Here is a 19499-nt window from a genome sequence, read left to right on the forward strand (position 1 = left end):
TAATGGGTTTGAGAAAAGGGGGAGGGTTTAAAAATTAAGAAAAGAAAGGAACCTGGTTGGTTGCGTTTTAATGAATGAGCTTATCCAGAATAGACGGCCCACAAACCTTTCATCCTATGTATCACCACATGGTGTTTATGCTTTCCTCATATTGAGGACCCAATTGTTCTGTTAATCTTCATAGCTGCTTCTTGTTACCCCCCTCCCAGTTCTGTTTTTCCCTGTTAACATGTAACTTCCAAGCCTAATTTTGTTCAATGTAAGCCAGTATGATGTCCACAACTAATACCGGTATATAAAAATGTATAAATAAATAATGACGGCTGTTGTTATTGATTTTTTTTATAGACTATCCCGATGTTATTTTTGTCTCTTGATATTTATCTTTGCAGTCTTCTCTTTTTCATGCATTTGATGTCATAGTGTTATTGTAATTACATTTTAAAACATGATCAAAAAGGAGCAAAACTCATATCCCCCGGCATCTGACTTGATGACAAATGATGAATAAGGGGTTTTCGTTTTTGTTGCAATTGCATTGACCAAGAAGACCTATAAACTGAACAAGATTATTCTGCTTCCTTTCTCGATTGCTTGATAGCGCTATGATGGCGACATTGGCGATTTGGGCTTAACCCTGTCGTATGATGAAGATGTAATGGGTCAGGTAGGTCTCGTCCATATTTTATTGTCCCCTTCCTAAACGTTCTTCCTTCCAACAGCTAGTTTTAATATTTTATTTCCCTAATACTCTGCAGGAACAGATCATGTTTCCTGATTGAGTAGTCTAAGCTATGTATTGCTATGTATTTCTCCAGCATATTTGTACAAAGTTGGAGCTCTATAATCTCCTTTATATTTTTATTTAACTTTGTTTAGCATGGAGAGCGCGTAGCTTTCTTCTTCAAATGTGTAGTCTAAACTTACTAATGGCTTTAGACACGTGCACTTTTGGTGTTGGAAACACAAAGTGAAGTCTAGTGGTACTGATATCAAACAACAGCTACGGGGACCGAGCCCACTGAGACATCTTACTGTAGTATTGTCATGGGGGCTTTAAAAGGGGGAAAATATTAGGAAAAGGCAGGTGACTGTACAGTTAAGTGGCACATGACTGAATGGTTTGGGAAACCTTAGCAAAAGTAACATTTCACAAGTTCACATGTAGCACCTTGTGTCGTCATCACAATACCCAACATACAGGCCAATTCAGTAAAAGTCGTGGGAGAGCGCCCAGGCTTCTCCTGTGCGCGCGATTCAGGGGGGAAGAAGATGCAAATTAGGGCCCGCGGTAAAAAGAGGCGCTAGGGACACTAGCGTGTCCCTAGCACCTCCTTTTTGACAGGAGCGGCGGCTGTCAGCGGGTTTGAACCCCGACGCTCAATTTTTCTGGCATCGGTTCTCGAGCCCGCTGACAGCTACGGGTTCGGAAAACGGATGCCGGCATAATTAAGCATCCATCTTCCGACCCGCGGGCGCCGGCCGATTTAAATTTTTTTTTTTTTTTTTTTTAATTTTGGGGCCTCCGACTTAATATCGCTATATTAAGTCAGAGGGTGTACAGAAAAGCAGTTTTTTCTGCTTTTCTGTACACTTTCCCGGTTGCCGGCAGAAATTAACGCCTACCTTTGGGCAGGCGTTAATTTCTGAAAGTAAAATGTGCGGCTTAGCTGGAGCGCACTGTACTGTATCGGCCAATAGCAAATGGCGGCAGAAAAAAGACACAAGTTGTCCATCCCATCCCTAATATAGAATTTATGAAATAGCAAACGGTTATTCGTTTGAGGTCCATATAAATGTGCATCAGCTTAAAACTTATCAATTACTACTTCTTATTTCTAAAGCGCTACTGGACATGTGCAGCGCTGTACAAATGCACTTAAGCGAGAGTCCTCCTCTGTAGGGCTTACAATCTAATCCGGACAAATAAGAGACACTACACTCTTATGATATGCTATGGGTATGAGATGCTCAAGTCAGGAAAAGGACACAGCAAACTATATTTACAGTGTTAAAAATCAAATAACCCTATTTGATTGTAAGAAAATGAGTACTTTTCTCTTCAGTAAATTGTATTTCTTCAGAAGTTCCTTGTATTTTCTTTCAAATTTCATGCGTTGCAGTTTATACATTCCATTCTGTCTCTTTGTCAGCTTGTTTGCCACGAACTTGTTCCTGGTGGAAAGACCATTCCGGTCACAAATGAGAATAAGTGAGTACTGTAAAAAGAAAAAATAAACCCATCCTATTCCGGTTGTCTCCCAAAAATCGATCTCTGTCCAGTTCCCCGGCTTTTGATTAAAATTTATGAAGACAGATGAAAGCAGAAAACTCACAGAGGTTTCCCGGTGGAATTATTGATGGCGGTTTCTCTGCAGAGACGCTGGAGTATTTTCATTTAGTTGTCTGTGTTTGACACAGTTCTTTTAAGGTCGGATGCACTGAGTCTGAGACACAATGAACAAAGTTGCTCAGGCAGCTGGAGGCAGTGCAGGTCTGACCCCCCCTGCCTTGAACTCACAGGGCGTTGATGTGCAAAGACACCTTGGAGCCTGCAGACCAGATTGGGGGAATGAGAAAATATGGCAGGAGATAAGAGAATCAGGGGAAGGAGAGGAGAATTGGAGCCCTTTGGCCATTCTCTCAGATAACCCTTTCTTAACAGCTATAGCAGAAGATAAATTTTCATCAGATTGTGTTGGCCGGTGTCAAACGCACAGTTCTGTTATTGTTCACTAGTATGCATTTTGATTTTCGTTAGGATTTTTTTTATATATATTCTGTTTCTAGATCCAGACTTAGCATTGTTCTTGCATCCAATTTACTGGTACTGTGGCAGGATAGAGAAGGAAATGAGCGAGGAGACTAAAGCAGATAGGGACTGGTCTGTCTTCGGTTCAGCTAGTAAAGCTGCTGTATTAGCTCAGTGATGGGAGTGCCGGGGTTGGGGGCTGGTGGGTTTAGGTTCAAATCCAGAGACCATCCTTTGGGAAAAGTGGGTGTGGGACCCTGCCAGATGCTTTGCATTATTAGCAAAATAGTAGGCCCTATCAGCAGCATGAATTACAAATGAGTCTGCTCAAGCCTCTGGTTGACTTTGGGCATTTTTGATGCTTTCCAACATATGGCATACTGGGAATAGTTTTGTAAAAGGAGTCCTTGTCTGTCTTGGAGCAAAATAATTCTCCAGAGAGGGGACATAAAATCACTAAATTTGGCTCAGTGGAAGAAAACGGGATTATAATTGCACCAGTTCGGAAACAAATCCTCATGTCTTTACTGTAGGGAATGGTTAAGGCTGCAGAATGATGGTGAGTGCTTAATTCCAAAATTTTCCTTCCCCGCCTCCCCAACCCTAGCAGGTTGGCCTAGAGGAAGACAGGCAGACAGAGGGTTGGGGGTGGGGATGGACTAAAACAGCTGGTGAAAGATGGTGCATCTCTCATCACTCATACCCCATAATCATCACCTCTCTCACCACACTCACCCCCTCCCACTCACAGCCGAGGGATTGGGGCAAATTTACAAGACAACTAAATATGGCCTTAAACAAAATGTTTGATTCTGAATCAGACCTGTCTTCTCTTTTCCACCCCATTCCTGAAGCCATGCCACTGTATGCTGGCCTCACTTGTCTTAAATCATTTTCTCCTGTTTTATTCTGGGATATTTGATTGATTATATTGTATAAAACTGATTTTGAAGACTTGCTGCAAGTCTCTAAAGTGCCTGACTTCCTAAAGTGCATGTTTTTCTTTCCATTTTGAGCAGAATCAGTTATATCCACCTCATGGCTCATTTTCGGATGCACAAGCAGATAAAAAATCAGACTGCGGCTCTTATCAGCGGGTTCCGATCCATCATTAAATCAGAATGGATTCACATGTTTTCTGCGCCGGAACTGCAGCGGCTCATTTCTGGGGACAATGCAGAAATCGACTTGGAGGATTTAAAGTAAGAAACAGGGAACCAGAGTATTCTAGAGAAGCGCTTCACTTGGCCAACTTGAGTGGAGCAAGTTGCAGTGCCTTCCATGTTAGTTTAGTGCTATACGCCCACAATCACGTTATATCCAAGTGCATGACATCAAGCTGCCATCTTTATCTCATCCCCTCGTACTGCGGGTATCAGAACTGCGGCAGATAGGCACAACTATTTGATACATGTAGTTGTTATGGCCTGGATTGGCCACTGTTGGAAACAGGATGCTGGGCTTGATGGACCCTTGGTCTGACCCAGAATGGCATTTTCTTATGTTCTTAAATGCCTGCTTAGGGCACTTAGCTCTGTGATAGTGAGGCGTAGTGCCCATTCAGAGGATGAATTTGATTCCTGGGTCAGCTGAGGATGAGGATGCTGTGGAGGCAGTGTTCACAACCCCTAGTGGTGGTGGTGCTGGGTCGTGGTCATTGCATCGTGGTGATACCTAGTGATCAGATTTAGGACACGGAATTGGGGAGTTCCAGAATGAACCCCGGCATGTGGCCCCCCTAGAAGAAAGAGGAAATGGGAAGTCCTCCAAGAAAGTGAGCAAAGGGGGGAGGTGGAAAGATACACTTTGCTGAAATGGGTGCATCCACGTTTATCCCAGTGGAGCTTTCCTGAGCGGTGGCATCCTGCCACACCTACCCCCTTAAAAGCACAGGGGTTAGCCGACAGCAATGTTTGTTTTACAATTCCCATTGTCACTGGCCTGCGAGCCCTCTGCATCCATGCTGCCTAGCAGGAAATGCAGGCCTGACTGTAAAACCCAGATCCTTTCCCTGGTTTGTTTAAAAAAAAAAATAAAAATCCAGTAGCTCACGCTTGCAATAATCTAGGAGCACGGATACTAAAGAAATTACCATGGAAATGAAAAATTTATTGACAACAATCAACAGCCATTGAGTAGCATTGATTAATTCTGCAAAAATGATCGTTTTACCTGTTCACGTTGCAGGAAGCATACGGTATACTATGGTGGATTTCATGGTAGCCATAGAGTCATTATTTGGCTCTGGGACATCTTAGCCAATGATTTCTCCCCTGAGGAAAGAGCTATGTTTCTTAAGGTAACTAAGGCGTCTGTGATATATTTTTTCATATGCTCATTTCTGTGTATTAAAAGTATATGGGGAGGGCAGTTTTGAAACAGGCCACAAACACTTTGTTCACATACAGGGGAAAGGGCAATGTTCAAACTGCATTTTTAAGGGAGTAGGCAGGCGTTCACCCGTGTGAAAGCTTTTGAATGTTTTCCACTTACTGTGCAGACTTAGTGAGAATTTAGCATTTCCTAGCATGTAGCCAGATGTGCTTAGGATCAATGGGTTTATGCTCCCCTGCCAGCAGATGGAGACAGAGTCAGGTTTCAAAGCTGTCGTCACCCTAGAAACATCCCTGCAATGACCTCAGCCCTTCAGTATTTCAGCAGATGCGGACGTGCTTTCCCTGTGGGGATTGCTGTACCTTCTGGAAGAAGAAGTTCTACTTTTAAATTGGAGAAAGATTGAGCCCCGTTCTCCTGTGGTGATACCTAAAGGTCCCTCCCCCAGGGCTGAGAATTCCTGAGGTGATTTCCGAGATCCCTTAGAGGTGTGCCTTGGTCCGGTAGCAGGTTCACGGCGTGGACTTTGCTGCTGAAGCAGCTGAAAGGCAGCGGGTGCAGGAAGCCGAGCGCAGCGGTGACAGCCAAAGCCCTTTTCCCCCGCAGCCTGTACTCAGCCGGTAAACGCTAATCCCAGGGAAGTAAAAGAAAAGAAAAGAGGATTTCCTCCCGATTCAGAGATGTTGGAGGGATTTCGGTAAAACTTCCTCCGGTCTCCTTGCTCAGCGAGCCGCACCAACCTTGTTCCCGTTGCAATAAGGGGAAGTGGGCTTCTGAGAGGGTTGAGCGGCCCCCCGGTGGGCTAGGCCCTGCTTTAGGCTTGGTTGGCACACTGCATGGTAAGCCGCAGCAGTGCCATCTTGCTCGCGTTTTTGTGCCTATATTATCTGCCATAGAGCTTCGGTATGCGTGGTGCGTGTCAGCTCTGCACACGCGCTGTGTGCATAACACTGAGCACAGGCTGCGCGAATAACGGTGTACACGTACATACGCACACAACTTACTAGGTGCAGAATACAAGTAAAGCCGGGTGCATAGGCTGTGCATGCGCCTCGCTGCAGCCACGTAAGCGCCCAAAATCTGTACACATAAAATTTTAAGCCTAAGCCGTCTGAACATGCAATTACTGTCGCCTGTGGCTCCAGCAAAGAAACATAAGCACTTTTCTCTCTGCGCTGCTTGTCATAATAGGGCTTCACAGTCTGACCTGGATTCTTGCTTATGTCAGTACTGTGAGGAAGCCCAGGGAAAGTTGGCCTCCCTGGAGTTTGCTAAGCCCGGCTCCTCCCATTCAGAGGATAGGTCAGCCACAGCCTTAACCAGAAGTACCCCAGATCTGAGTAACCCTGGGACTGGGTCATCCATGGGAGAGGGAAATTTAGTGGCACCCACCCCATTACCTCCTGGGCTAGGCATGGACCCAACCGCCTTCTCTTGGGTGGAATTCTTTCAAGGCCTTCAAGCCTTTGTACAGGCACAGTCTGCTACCTCACTTGCCCCTGTCTGGATGGAACATCAGCTAATAAGCCCTCCCTCTCCCAGTCCTATCGGCAGACCTCAAGGCATGCCTCGACTTACTAAGGGTATCCCCGGCAGGGACCCGGGTGGCACGCACAAAGAAGAGGATTCAGATTCCTTGGAAGATGGGGAAATCCCCCCTGATTTAGAATTATATTGCACCATGTTACAGTTTTTCCAAAGAGACGAATTGCTGGCCCTGGTTTCCCAAACCCTGAAGATGTTTGGAGTTCCTGGGGCGGGCTTTATGATGGAACCAAAGAAGAATTCCATTCTCATTTATCTATGGAAAGCCTCTTGCTATTTTCCAGTACTGGAAGCCATCCAGGAGTTGATTGACCTGAAATGGGATGCCCCAGAAGCAAGTTTTAAAGGTGGACAAGCATTTGAAACGCTATAGCCACTGGATCCGACAGCAGGAGAATGTTTGCATTTCCCTAAAGTGGATGCGCTTGTCTGTGCCATCTCTAAGTGAATAACTATCCCAATGGAGGGAAGAGCAGCCTTAAAGGATGCGCATGATAGGCGGATGGAGTTCATCCTTAAACAGGCCTTTGATGCAATAGCAGTGACCTTACAGATTACTTCTTGTGCTCTGGTAGCTCGTTCGTGCCTGCTCCTCTCTCGGGAGGTGGATGACTCAGGGGCAAATTCCAGAGCAGTTATGGAACCTGTCGCCACCTTTTAAGTTGATGCGGGCTCAGACCTAGTCCGTACCTTGGCCAGAGGACTGGCCTTAGTGGTGGTGGCCAGAAGACAGCTATGGCTGCAGAATTGGTCAGCAGACACAACCTCCAAGGCAAATCTCACAAAAATGCCCTTTAAAGGATCACTCTTCTTCAAAAGCGAATTGGAAAAGCTGGCCAGTAAATGTGGCAAATCTCTAGTACCCTGGCTACCAGAAGACTAGAGAAAGCTGTTACAGTGCCCCTCGCCCATGAGAGGTCGATCCATGGGCTCCCAATGCTTTTGCCACTACAGAAACTCAACATTTCTGAGGTCTTGGTCCTTTGGGAGGTCTCAGTCCTTTCAGAGTAGGCAGCCCAAGAAAGGGTCAGGCTTGGGTTCAGGTTCGTCCCGAAAATCCCAATGAAGTTTTGCCGACCCACCCTCGGAACAAGGAGATAGGGGGTCAACTGTCCCTCTTCTACCAATGGGGGGGTCGAGATCACTTTGGACAAATGTGTACTGGAGGTCATACGAGAAGGATATGCACTGGAATTTTACAGCACTCCTCCGGACATATTCATGATATCTCCTTGCCACTCCCAGCTCAAGAAGCAGGCAGTGGAGACTACCCTGTTAAGGCTCCTCAGGATAAGGGCTATAATCTCAGTACCTGTGCCCCAGGAAAATATGGTGCGTTATTCCATCTGTTTCATCCTACCCAGGATGGAAGGTTCTTTCACCCCATCCTGGACCTCAAGAGCGTCAATTGACATCTACAAGTGATTCATTTCCGCATGGAAACCCTACGCTCCATGATAATGACTGTACAATCAGGAGAGTTCTTAACCTCCCTGGACCTATGTAAGGCCTAGCTACATATTACAATATGGAAAGAAAATAGTTTCCTACGCTTTGTGGTACTGGGTCGCTGTTATCACTTCTGGGCACTGCCCTTTGGCCTGGCCACCACCCCAGAACATTTTCCAAGATTAATGGTGGTCGTAGTGGCAGCGTTGAGAAAAGAGGGAATCCTGATGCACCTGTACTTGGACAACTGATTGCTCCGGGCAAAGTCCATAGAAGAGATTCTCTGGGTGACCAACAGGATGACCTCCTTGCTTCAGGAACTCTGTTGGGTCGTAAACCTGGACAAAAGTAGTCTCAAACCATTCCGGTCCTTGGACTATCTGGAAGTCCGGTTCGACACCAAGCAGGGCAAGGTCTTCCTCCCAACCACGCGGATAAGGAAGTTGATGTCCCAAGTGCATCTGTTGATGAACACGATATGCCCAACAGTGTGGAGCTACCTTTAAGTCCTTAGTTTGATGGTGGAAACCCTGGAAGTAGTGCCGTGGGCGAGGGCACACATGCGACCACTTCAATGCCCCCTGCTGTCTATTTGGAACCCGCTGTCTCAAGACTATTCAGTTCACCTTCCCTTACTGATGGAAGTATGCTCTCAACTCCAGTGGTGGCTGCAGGAAGCTCATCTGCGCAGGGATGTACCCCTGTCCCCCTCCGAACTGGCAGGTCCTGACGACAGACGTGAGCCTCCGTGAGTGGGGAGCTCGCTGTCAGGAAATGATGGCCCAGGGGCATTGGACCAAGGAAGAGGCCCTCTGGAACATAAACCGCCTGGAAGCCTGGGCAGTCAGATTGGGGTGTCTACAGTTCAGCCACAAACTCCAGGGTCAAGCGATCCACATAATGTTGCACAATGTTGCACAATGTTAATTGTATTTCTATCTGTTATATGTAAGGGCTCTGCCCAAAAGTTCTTGTTTTTGTAAACCGATGCGATGTGCGAACGGCTATCGGTATAGAAGAGACTTTAAATAAATAAATAAATAAATAAATAAATAAATGGTAGTCTATATCAACCACCAGGGTGGAACCAAAAGCCAGTAAGTGTCACAGGAGATAGATCTCCTTATGGAATGGGCGGAAATAAATCTACAGATGTTCTCAGCCTCCCACATCACAGGAAAAAACAACATCAGAGCAGAGTTTCTAAGCAAGGAGAATCTGGATCCAAGAGTGTGGACGTCGTCGGCCAAAGCCTTTCAGCTGGTAATAAATTGCGGGGGTCTCCCGTCCATCGACTTGCTGGTCGCATCTCACAATGCGAAGGTTCCCCAATTCTTCAGTTGCAGAAGAGATCATTTGATCCTGGAGATCAACGCTCTCGTTCAGACCTGGCTGGAAGAGGAGCTCCTATATGTCTTCCCTCTGTGGCCCCTCCTAGGCAGGGTCATTCGCAGAATCAAGCACACAGGGGATTAGTTCTACTAGTAGCTCCAGATGGGCCCAGGCGTCCATGGTATGCAGACATGCAAAGACTCCTGGTGGAGATCCCCCTGTGCCTCCCACCACTCAGGGACCTGCTATAGCTGGGATCAGTCCTTAACAAGGATCTGACTCGATTTTGTCTTACGGCCGAGGGCTCACCTGATGAAGCAATGATATTTTTCAGCAGTAATTGCCATCTTACTCCGCATGCGGAAGTTATCCCAGGACAAGCAGGATGCTAGTCCTCACATATGGGTGACGTCACTAGATGGAGCCCTATCATGGAAAACTTTCTGTCAAAGTTTCTAGAAACTTTTGACTGGCACACTGAGGCCACTGAGCATGCCCAGCATGCCATAATTCCCTGATCCACAGGGGTCTCCCTTCAATCTTCTTTTTTCTGCGCTGCTATTAGCCTCGTGGATAAGGAGCCCTGTGTGGTATATTCACACTTCAAAAAACTTGTAAAAATTGTTGGAAAAAGTTATCCCACCGTAGGGGTCTCCCTTTTTTTTCACCACCGGTGAGTAAAACGAATTTTCCAGTCGATACTGTTTTCAAAACTTTTAGTCAGAAAGTCACGACGGCTGTCCGGCTTTCAATATGTCCACTGGGTTTAAAAAATGCCCGAATTGTACTCACACCATGTCCATAACGGACCCGCACACTGAAGGTGTGCTATGCTTAGGCGAGAAACACAACGTATCGACATGCCTGAAATGTGCTGAAATGACATCGAAGGGCAGACTAGCTCATATGGAAAAGATGGAGCATCTTTTCCATCTTCAGTTGTTGCCGTCGACTTTGACTTCAACCCAATCGTCTCCGGCTGGAGCGGTTAACAAATTGGTTTTGAAAACTCGACATTGTCCGGACGAAGCGGGTGACCGACCATCATCGACTCCTTCTCGGTAGCCTATCAAATCAACCTCGATCATCGAGAAAAAGAGTGCCGAGCATCGAATGAAACATCGGCATCGAAGGACTCTGGATCCAGATTCTGACGCGATGCCCGGAGTTCCTTCGATGCCTATTGAACCAACTCCTAATAAACCTCGGATGGATGAGTCATCGATGCCCTCGAGGCCTATGACTCCCAGGCGATCCCCACCAACATCAGTGCCGGGTACCGTGCCACCACAGGGACCTGTGGACTGGCTGGTTTCGCCCTCACTGCCACCCCCTATAGCTGCTCTGAATTCACCAGCTATAAGGGCGGAACTGGACGTAATTATACGCCAGATGGTTCGAGATGCTATCCGAGAGTTATCTTCGATGCCAGCACTGGCGCCGATTCTACCTTCGATGCCGATTCCATTACCGTCACAGTCCATTACCGATGCCAACACCTTCACTGGCACTAGTGCCTATGCCAATGCTGGATATGTCGCTGTTGGCGCCAATACTGGCAAAATTGGACACTCTTATCAGTGCCATGCCGGTGCAGCTGCTAGACATTTCGATGCCACGGCCCACAGATGAGGATGTTTCGAAGACTTTACCGATGTCTGAACCAACACCAGGTCCATCGGGAGTTTCTCATCCCAAACCTTCCTTCTCTCCATTACTTCCATCAAGGCCACCGATGAAACCGTCAATGCCCTCGATACCATCTTTCCATCTTCCTTCGACGCCTCCACGTCGACCTGCCTCGGACATCTGGGAAGTTGCAGGCACCGATACTTCATCAGACAAAGTCCTATCTGATCCGTCGCCTCCGGAGGAAAGAAGACTATCCCCCCCAGAGGATCTCTCTTTTTCTACTTTTGTTAAAGAGATGGCTGATACCATCCCTTTCCAGGTAGAGACTAAGGAAGATACCAGACAAAATACTCTATAAGTTTTACAATTTGTGGATCCACCAAAAGAAGTTCTTGCAATACCAGTGCATGAGGTGCTTGTGGACCTCCAACACAGGTTATGGGAACACCCTTGTACAATACCACGTGTCAATAAATGGACTGATGCCACCTATTTGGTACAGCACATTCCAGGGTTTCAGAAGCTTCAGCTTCCCCACCAATCTGTGGTGGTGGAATCGGCTCAAAAGAAATCTAAAAGAATCAAGCCACATTCATCTACTCCTCCTGGGAAGGAGCACAGATTCTTAGACACCATTGGAAGAAAGATGTTCCAAGGCTCAATGCTGGTTTCCAGAATGGACATGGTGCGAGTACAATACGCTGGTATTGTGTCATATATGACACAATACCAGCGTAATCTGTGGAAACAGCTGCAAGAACTATCTGATTCACTTCCACAATAGTTCCGGAAAGCATGAGGTACGTGCAGCATATGACAGCTTTGAAACATCATCCAGGATGGCTGCAACGGGCATCAGTGCTCACAGATGAGCCTGGTTGAAGGCCTCAGACCTTTGGTCAGAGATACAAGAAAAACTCACAGACCTCCCTTGTACAGGAGATAATCTCTTTGGAGACAAGGTACGTGAAGCTGTATCACAGCTCAAGGAGCACTCAGAAACTCTACGTCAGCTTTCCTCTGTTCCAGCAGAACCCCAATCTTCTGCACACAGACCTCCCAGGAAAGACTCAAAAAAGCCATATTACAGACCACGGAGATACTATCCCCCAGCACCCCGAGGTAGGTCATCAAGGCCTGTGCAAACAGCCCAAGTCCGACAGCCAAGAGCTCCTAGAGCCCAGCCTCCACCCCAGACAGGTCCGGCCTCAGGGTTTTGAAATCTCACCAGAGAACAGAAGCCTGTCCACCAATCCAACCCCAACTCTACCTGTAGGTGGTCGAATAGCCTTCTTTCATCAAAATTGGTCGCACTTCACCACCGACCAATGGGTACTGTCAATCATATCTCACGGTTACCATCTGGAATTTATAACTGTACCAAATGATGCTCCACCCAGATCATTTTGGACAACTCAAAATTATTTCACGCTTCTACAAAAAGAATTATCCACCCTCCTGAGAGCCAGGGCCGTGGAACCAGTTCCCTGACCTCAGCAGGGCAGAGGATTCTACTCCCGATATTTCCTCCTTACAAAGAAAACAGGAGACCTACGTCCCATATTAGACCTCCGGAAACTCAACAATTCCTGCAGAAGGAAAAATTCAGAATGGTATCCTTAGGCACCATGCTACCTCTACTTCAAACTGGCTCTGTTCTCTGGATCTTCAAGACGCTTATGCTCACATTCCAATATTCCCTCCTCATCGCAAGTATCTACGCTTTCTGGTGGGACATCAACATTTCCAGTCCTGAGTTCTACCGTTCGGACTTGCCTCAGCACCTCAAGTGTTCACAAAGTGCCTAGCAGTGGCAGCGGCTCAGTTACACAAGAAAAGTGTACACGTTTTTCCCTACCTGGACGACTGGCTCATCAAAAGCCAGTCAAGACAGGGAGCTCTCAACTCTCTCAAGCTCACAATCAATCTACTCCATTCCTTGGGATTCCTAATAAACTACCAGAAATCCCATTTCATACCATCTTGCCTATTGCAGTTCATCGGAGCAGAATTAAACACCATAACATCAAGAGCTTTCCTTCCAAAAGAACATGCAGAGACATTCTCCTCATTAGCGGGATCTCTACGCACAAAGACACATGCGACAGCCCATCAGTTCCTAACCCTACTCAGCCACATGGCCTCCACAGTTCATGTCATTCCTATGGTCAGATTAGCCATGGGGATCACTCAATGGATGTTGAAAGCACAGTGGATACAAGCCATTCAACCATTGTCGTCTCCAATTCAAATAACTCATCAACTACGTTCCTCTCTCCTCTGATGGGCGAACACAGACAACTTGCTTACAGGCCTACCCTTCCAACAGCCAATTCCGCAAGTAACTTTGACTACTGATGCATCCACCTTAGGATGGGGAGCGCACATAGGAAATCTCCAAACTCAAGGTACTTGGACGAAACTCAAAGCAACATTTCAAATCAATTTCCTAGAGCTTCAAGCTATACGTTATGCGCTACATGCATTCAAGGACTGCCTTTCACACAAGACTGTTCTCATACAAACAGACAACACAGTTGCCATGAGGTACCTGAACAAGCAAGGAGGTACAGGCTCGTATCTCCTTTGTCAAGAAGCAGCACAAATTTGGGACTGGGCCCTGACACATTCAATGTTTCTCCGGGCCACTTATCTAGCAGGCATACACAACGTCATTGCAGACCACCTCAGTTGTTAGTTCCAACCTCACAAGTGGTCCCTGGATCTCTTAGTAGCGCCCAGGATATTTCAATGTTGGGGTCAACCAACAGTGGACCTCTTTGTATCTGAGCTGAATCGCAAAGTAGACAATTTCTGCTCCCTATACCATCAGACCAACAAGTTTGCCAGGGACACCTTTGCTCACCCCTGGAATTCAGGCCTTCTATATGCATATCCCCCAATACCTCTACTAACCAAGACTCTAGTGAAACGACAACAGGACAAGGGGTCCATGATACTCATAGCCCCATATTGGCCTCGACAAGTATGGTTTCCCATACTCCTCAATCTCTCGATACAAGAACCAATTCGCCTGGGCACTGCACCCACTCTCAAAACTCAGGATCAGGGCCGGTTGCGCCATCCCAACCTTCAATCCCTATCTCTGACAGCCTGGATGTTGAAAGCTTGATCTTGCAACCACTTAATCTTTCAACTAATGTCTCTCAAGTGCTTGAAGCTTCATGTAAACCTTCCACACAAAAAACTATCATTCTAAGTGGACAAGATTCACCACATGGTGTGCACAGAAAGGCATTAACCCTTTTTCCTGCCCCATGTTATCTTTATTAGACTATCTTTGGCACCTTTCAGACTCAGGTCTCCAGACCTCGTCAGTAAGAGTACATCTCAGTGCAATCTCAGCGTACCATAATACAATAGGGGATGCACCAATATCAGTACAACCCCTTGTTAGTAGGTTTATGAGAGGTTTAATTCACCTTAAACCCCCTATACAGCCACCAGTCACAGAATGGGACCTTAATGTGGTACTGACAAGGCTCATGCGTTCTCCTTTTGAACCCATGGCTTCCTGCGATATTAAATTTCTTACATGGAAATCTATATTCCTGATAGCCATTATATCTGCTAGAAGGGTTAGTGAGTTACAAGCACTTGTCACATACTCACCCTATACAAAATTCCTACATGATCAAGTGGTACTCCGTACACACCCAAAATTCCTTTCCAAGGTAGTTACGGAATTCCACTTGAATCAATCCATAGTCTTTCCCACATTCTTCCCAAAACCTCACTCTCACTTGTAAACGTGCACTTGCATATTACCTAGATCGCACCACAGTCCATAGGAAGTCCACCCAACTCTTTGTTTCTTTTGATCCAAACAAACAGTGGGCAAGCAAACTCTCTCCAACTGGCTTGCAGATTGTATAAAGTTCTGCTATGAAAAAACAGGCCTTCCTCTCCAAGGGCGAGTAAAGGCGCACTCAGTAAGAGCAATGTCAGCTTCAGTAGCACACTATCGTTCAGTGCCAATAGCTGACATATGTAAAGCTGCAACATGGCGTTCTCTTCACACCTTTGCAACTCACTACTGTTTGGACAAAGAAGGAAGACAAGATTCAGCCTACAGACAATCTTTCTTAAAGAACTTGTTTCCAGCATAATTCCAACTCCTTCTACATCCAACCTGCTGTGATTTTAGGCTGCCTCATTTGTTTTTTCCAACAGTTCACCAGTTGTTGTGCCTGTTGCACACTGTGTTCCCTGTTGGTCCACTACACAATGATTCAGCCACAGCTTGCTAATCACCCATATGTGAGGACTAGCATCCTGCTTGTCCTGGGATAAAGCAAAATTGCTTACCTTGTAATAGGTGTTATCCCAGGACAGCAGGATGTAGTCCTCACGAAACCCAACCGCCACCCCTCAGAGTTGGGTCCCGATACGTTTTATTATTTTATTTTTGGCTAATGCTTATTACTATAAACGAGACTGAAGGGAGACCCCTGTGGATCAGGGAATTATGGCATGCTGGGCATTCTCAGTGGACTCAGTGTGCCACATAAAAGTTTCTAGAAACTTTGACAGAAAGTTTTCCGTGATTGGGCTCCGTCCAACGATGTCACCCAAATGTGAGGACTACATCCTGCTGTCCTGGGATAACACCTATTACAAGGTAAGCAATTTTGCTTTCTTTACGTCCCTATCGTATGTGCGGGTCTGGCGAGTATTTGAGACCTGTTGCAAGGAACGCGGTGTTTCCCCTTGGTCAGTCAAAATCCCACTAATTCTGGAATTTTTGCAGGATGGCTTGAATAAAGGTTTGACCCTTAACTCATTGAAAGTCCAGGTAGCGGCTTTTTCCTGTTTCAGGTGTGAGGTGAACGGAAGCCGCCTGTTGGCTCATCTGGACATGGCTCATTTCCTAAAAGGGGAGAAGCACCTCCAGCCACCCTTATGGTGGCCGCTTCCCTTGTGGAATCTTAATCTAGTATTGGAGTTTTTGGCAGGGCCTTCCTTTTGGCCGCTGCGCAGTCTTTCAGGTATCTGAAGGTCTGTATCTTATCTCCTCTGCACCCCTCTCCTCCAGGGTATACATAGCTCCTTCAACTTCTCCTCATAAGTCATTTGATGGGGATCACCTGCCTCCTTCCTGTCTCTGTCCCTATGGAGATGCGGTCTCCAGAACTGAACACAGTACTCCAGGTGAGGCCTCACCAAGGACCTGTACAAAGGGATTATCACCTCGTTTTTCTTACTGGTTATTCCCCTTTTTATGCAGCCCAGCATTCTTCTGCCTTTAGCTATCACCTTGTCACATTGCATTGCCATCTTCAGATTGCTACACACTATCACCCCAAGGTCCCTCTCTTGCTCCGTGCACAACAGCGCTTCACCTCCCATTATATACAGCTCTTTTGGATTACCACAGCCCAGATGCATGACTCTGCATTTCTTGGCTGTTATGAATCAGCGCTGCCCGCGGGTCCCCCCGTGAGCAGGCCACTTACCCTCGCAGCTTTCTTCGCCAATGTGGCAGGACGCCGCTGTCAGCCTGCCCACGCAGCCAGGAGGCTGCTCTGCTTCATCCTCCGCTCCGCGGTCGGAGCCGTGGCCTTCTTCAGGGCTGGGAGTGCCCCCGATGTCATCTGCCTCTTCGTGGCGTTCAGGCCGCAGCCCCGGGCTCGAGTAGCGGCTGGAGCTGCCCCTGGGGCCTCCTGCAGCGGCTGGAGCCGCTGCCGACGTTGGAGCCTGCGCCCAGGCTCAGCCCTGCCTCCTCTGACGTCTTCGTGTAGAGCCGTCGGTGCAGGCCGCTGTCTGCGGTCCTGCACAGCTCCTGCTCTCCTAGGCGCGCGGCCGCGTCTTCTCTGCATTTAAAGGACCAGACACAGGAAGTGTCTGGGCCCCACCTTGATGACTATTTCCTGCTTCAGCCCTTTAAAGGGCTGCTCCGTCAGTTCTTCAGTGCCTTGCATCGTCGTCATGAGTCTTCGCTCTGGAGGCTCCTGCCTACCAGAGCCTGTTGTAAGGTCTTCTCATCTCGTGGAGCTCCTCATCATGTTCATTGTTCCATGTCCAAGTCTTCGTGCCTGAGGTCCATATCCAGGTGTTCCTGCCTTCCTTGATGTTTCTTCCTACGCCATGCCTCGTCAACGCTCTCGAGCCTTCTGGTACCGGTAGGCCGGGGGTCCCTCAGATGCAGTACTCCTGGGTGGACTGCCTGCCGCTGGACGGTTGTCCTGTGCTCCTGAGCCGTCAAGTCCTGATGTGTGTTCCTGTGCTGTCCCGCTCCCGTCGTGGTCCGTGACCAGTCTGCAAGGGCTGTGTAGGGCGTGTAACGGACAGGGTGGTCCGCGACTCAGTCCCGCGGGTGGTCTGAGTAGGGCGCCCTGAGAGACAGTGCCAATGACCATGCCTCGTGTTGCCTTTGTGGATGTCAAGAGTCTCGTCTGGATGCCGTCCGCATCGATCCCAAGTGTCTACGTCATGGATGCCGTTGCATCAGCCTTGTGTCCTCGCCATGGATGCCGTTGCATCAACCCCTAGTCTTCGTGCCTCGTGATGTCGTCGCATCAGTCATGTGTCTTCGTGCCTCGTGATGTCGTCGCATCAGTCATGTGTCTTCGTCCCTGGATGCCATTGCATCAGCCATGTGTCTTCGTCTGGATGCCGTTGCATCACTCCACAGTCATGTCTTCATGTCAAGGCCAGTCTGCCCTCAACCTCAGGCCAGGCCTGCTGCTCCATGCTGCTCGCAGCAGGTCCGAAAGGGCCCGGAATGGTCGGAGGACCATTCACCTTCCAACATCCTCGGATGTTTGGCCATGGGAGCTTGCCAGCCTGGCGGAGGGTAGACCGTCAGCCATGCGGGACCACCGTCAACCCTTGGCTCGGTCCGGAAGGTCTGGGTCGGGCTGAGGCCCATGGGCACACTAAACCACCCATGTACAACATTGGCATTGAATCCCAGCTGCCATATTTTCGACCACTGTGCAAGCTTTTTTAAATCATATCTCATTCTTTTTTTTTTTAATTTTATAATTATCAATTATACATTCACAATCAAATGCATATACAGAAAAGGATTTATCAATAACACTATAAGAAATATTTCTTCCTCATTACAGCATTTAAATAACTCTACTCTTTCCTAGTCTACATTATATAGGGGGGAGTTGTACCCAACCTCCTTACAATTTTCATTAACAAAGAAATAAAGACTAAAATGGACTGTTGTAAGGGAGGTCTCTTAATTACGTGATTACAACAAGCGTTCTTACGGCGTTCATCCAGTTATGCAGAGCTTATAACTTCACTTGTTTTATTTGCCAAGAAATTTAACACCTGATCTGGAGTAAAGAATACATAAGTGTTCCCTTGATTTTTCAGGATACACTTGCACGGGAATTTTATTAAATAAAATGCTCCTAATTCTAACACTCTACTTTTAAGGTTCAGAAATTCTTTTCTCTTCATCTGTGTTACTCTTGACACGTCAGGAAATATACTTAATTTAAAGCCCATAAACGATTCTTGTCGTTGGCGAAAATATAGTCTCATAATCCACTCTTTGTCAGATTCTATAAGAAAGGTAACAACCATTGTGGAAGGCACTAATAATTCCTCATTTCTTGACTCTAATATTCCAGATATATTCATCGGGGGGGGAGGCTAGTGTAAGAACTTGAAGACCCTCTCGATTTAAGGGGCCTTTTTTTTTTTTTTTTTTTTTTAATTGTTTATTGGAAAGAAAGAGCATAGCATAATAACAATAGATATAGCCGTGTCAGGCTAAACAAATGTTATACAAAAGCGTAGAACATCAGTTATTACAAAAAAAAACATCCATTCCTGTTTTAACAAATAGAAAATATATTCCCTGTAACCCCCCCACCCACCCAACAGTGAGTATCTAATCAATGGTTGGATTCTCAGAGATAGCAGATGGTGAATGCTGAGGACCCGCTAATGAACCTTAGATATGTGTACTGTATTTGCTGATTTCTAGACATTATAACTCCTGGTGATCAAGTTATGTTATTATGCCTTATCCCTTTATTTCTCCTCTCATGTATTTAAGGGGTGGTATAAAATATGCCTTAGATATTATTGGTAAAGACTGCTCTGAAATCTTAAGTATTTGAAGCATATACTTTTTTCATAGTTTCTTTAGCTGATATCATTGGTTCTCTTGGGAAATTTAATATCCGCAAATTTTTCCCCCTTATTACATTTTCAAGCCTTTCTACTTTATTCGTTAGATCTGTTTTCTTTAACCAAGTTTATTTGAAGATTATTGTTTTCCTTAATTTCTTTCTTTAAAGTCTCTATATTTTCAGTTTTTTCAGTTATATTCTTTTCTAATTTATCCATACGCTGTTCCATTACTTTTTGAGCATTTACCAGAGGGTTGATTTTCATCTGTAACTTCTAGTCAAAGTCTGGATGGCTTCCCATATTACTTCCAAGGTGATTTGTTCAGGTCTTA

General features: G+C 46.5%; 1 protein-coding gene across 1 annotated transcript in view; it reads left to right on the forward strand.

Annotated features, from left to right (window-relative positions):
- Positions 1-19499, forward strand: part of UBE3B (ubiquitin protein ligase E3B) — a 125376-nt gene that overhangs the window by 99623 nt on the left and 6254 nt on the right. Inside the window, exons 23-26 of the mRNA XM_029620092.1 lie at positions 602-667; positions 2154-2212; positions 3772-3954; positions 4940-5051. Of these exons, the coding sequence (XP_029475952.1) occupies positions 602-667; positions 2154-2212; positions 3772-3954; positions 4940-5051 (420 nt within the window). The remainder of the gene's footprint in view (positions 1-601; positions 668-2153; positions 2213-3771; positions 3955-4939; positions 5052-19499) is intronic.

This window comes from Rhinatrema bivittatum, chromosome 11, assembly GCF_901001135.1.
Source record: "Rhinatrema bivittatum chromosome 11, aRhiBiv1.1, whole genome shotgun sequence".
Taxonomy (NCBI): domain Eukaryota; kingdom Metazoa; phylum Chordata; class Amphibia; order Gymnophiona; family Rhinatrematidae; genus Rhinatrema; species Rhinatrema bivittatum.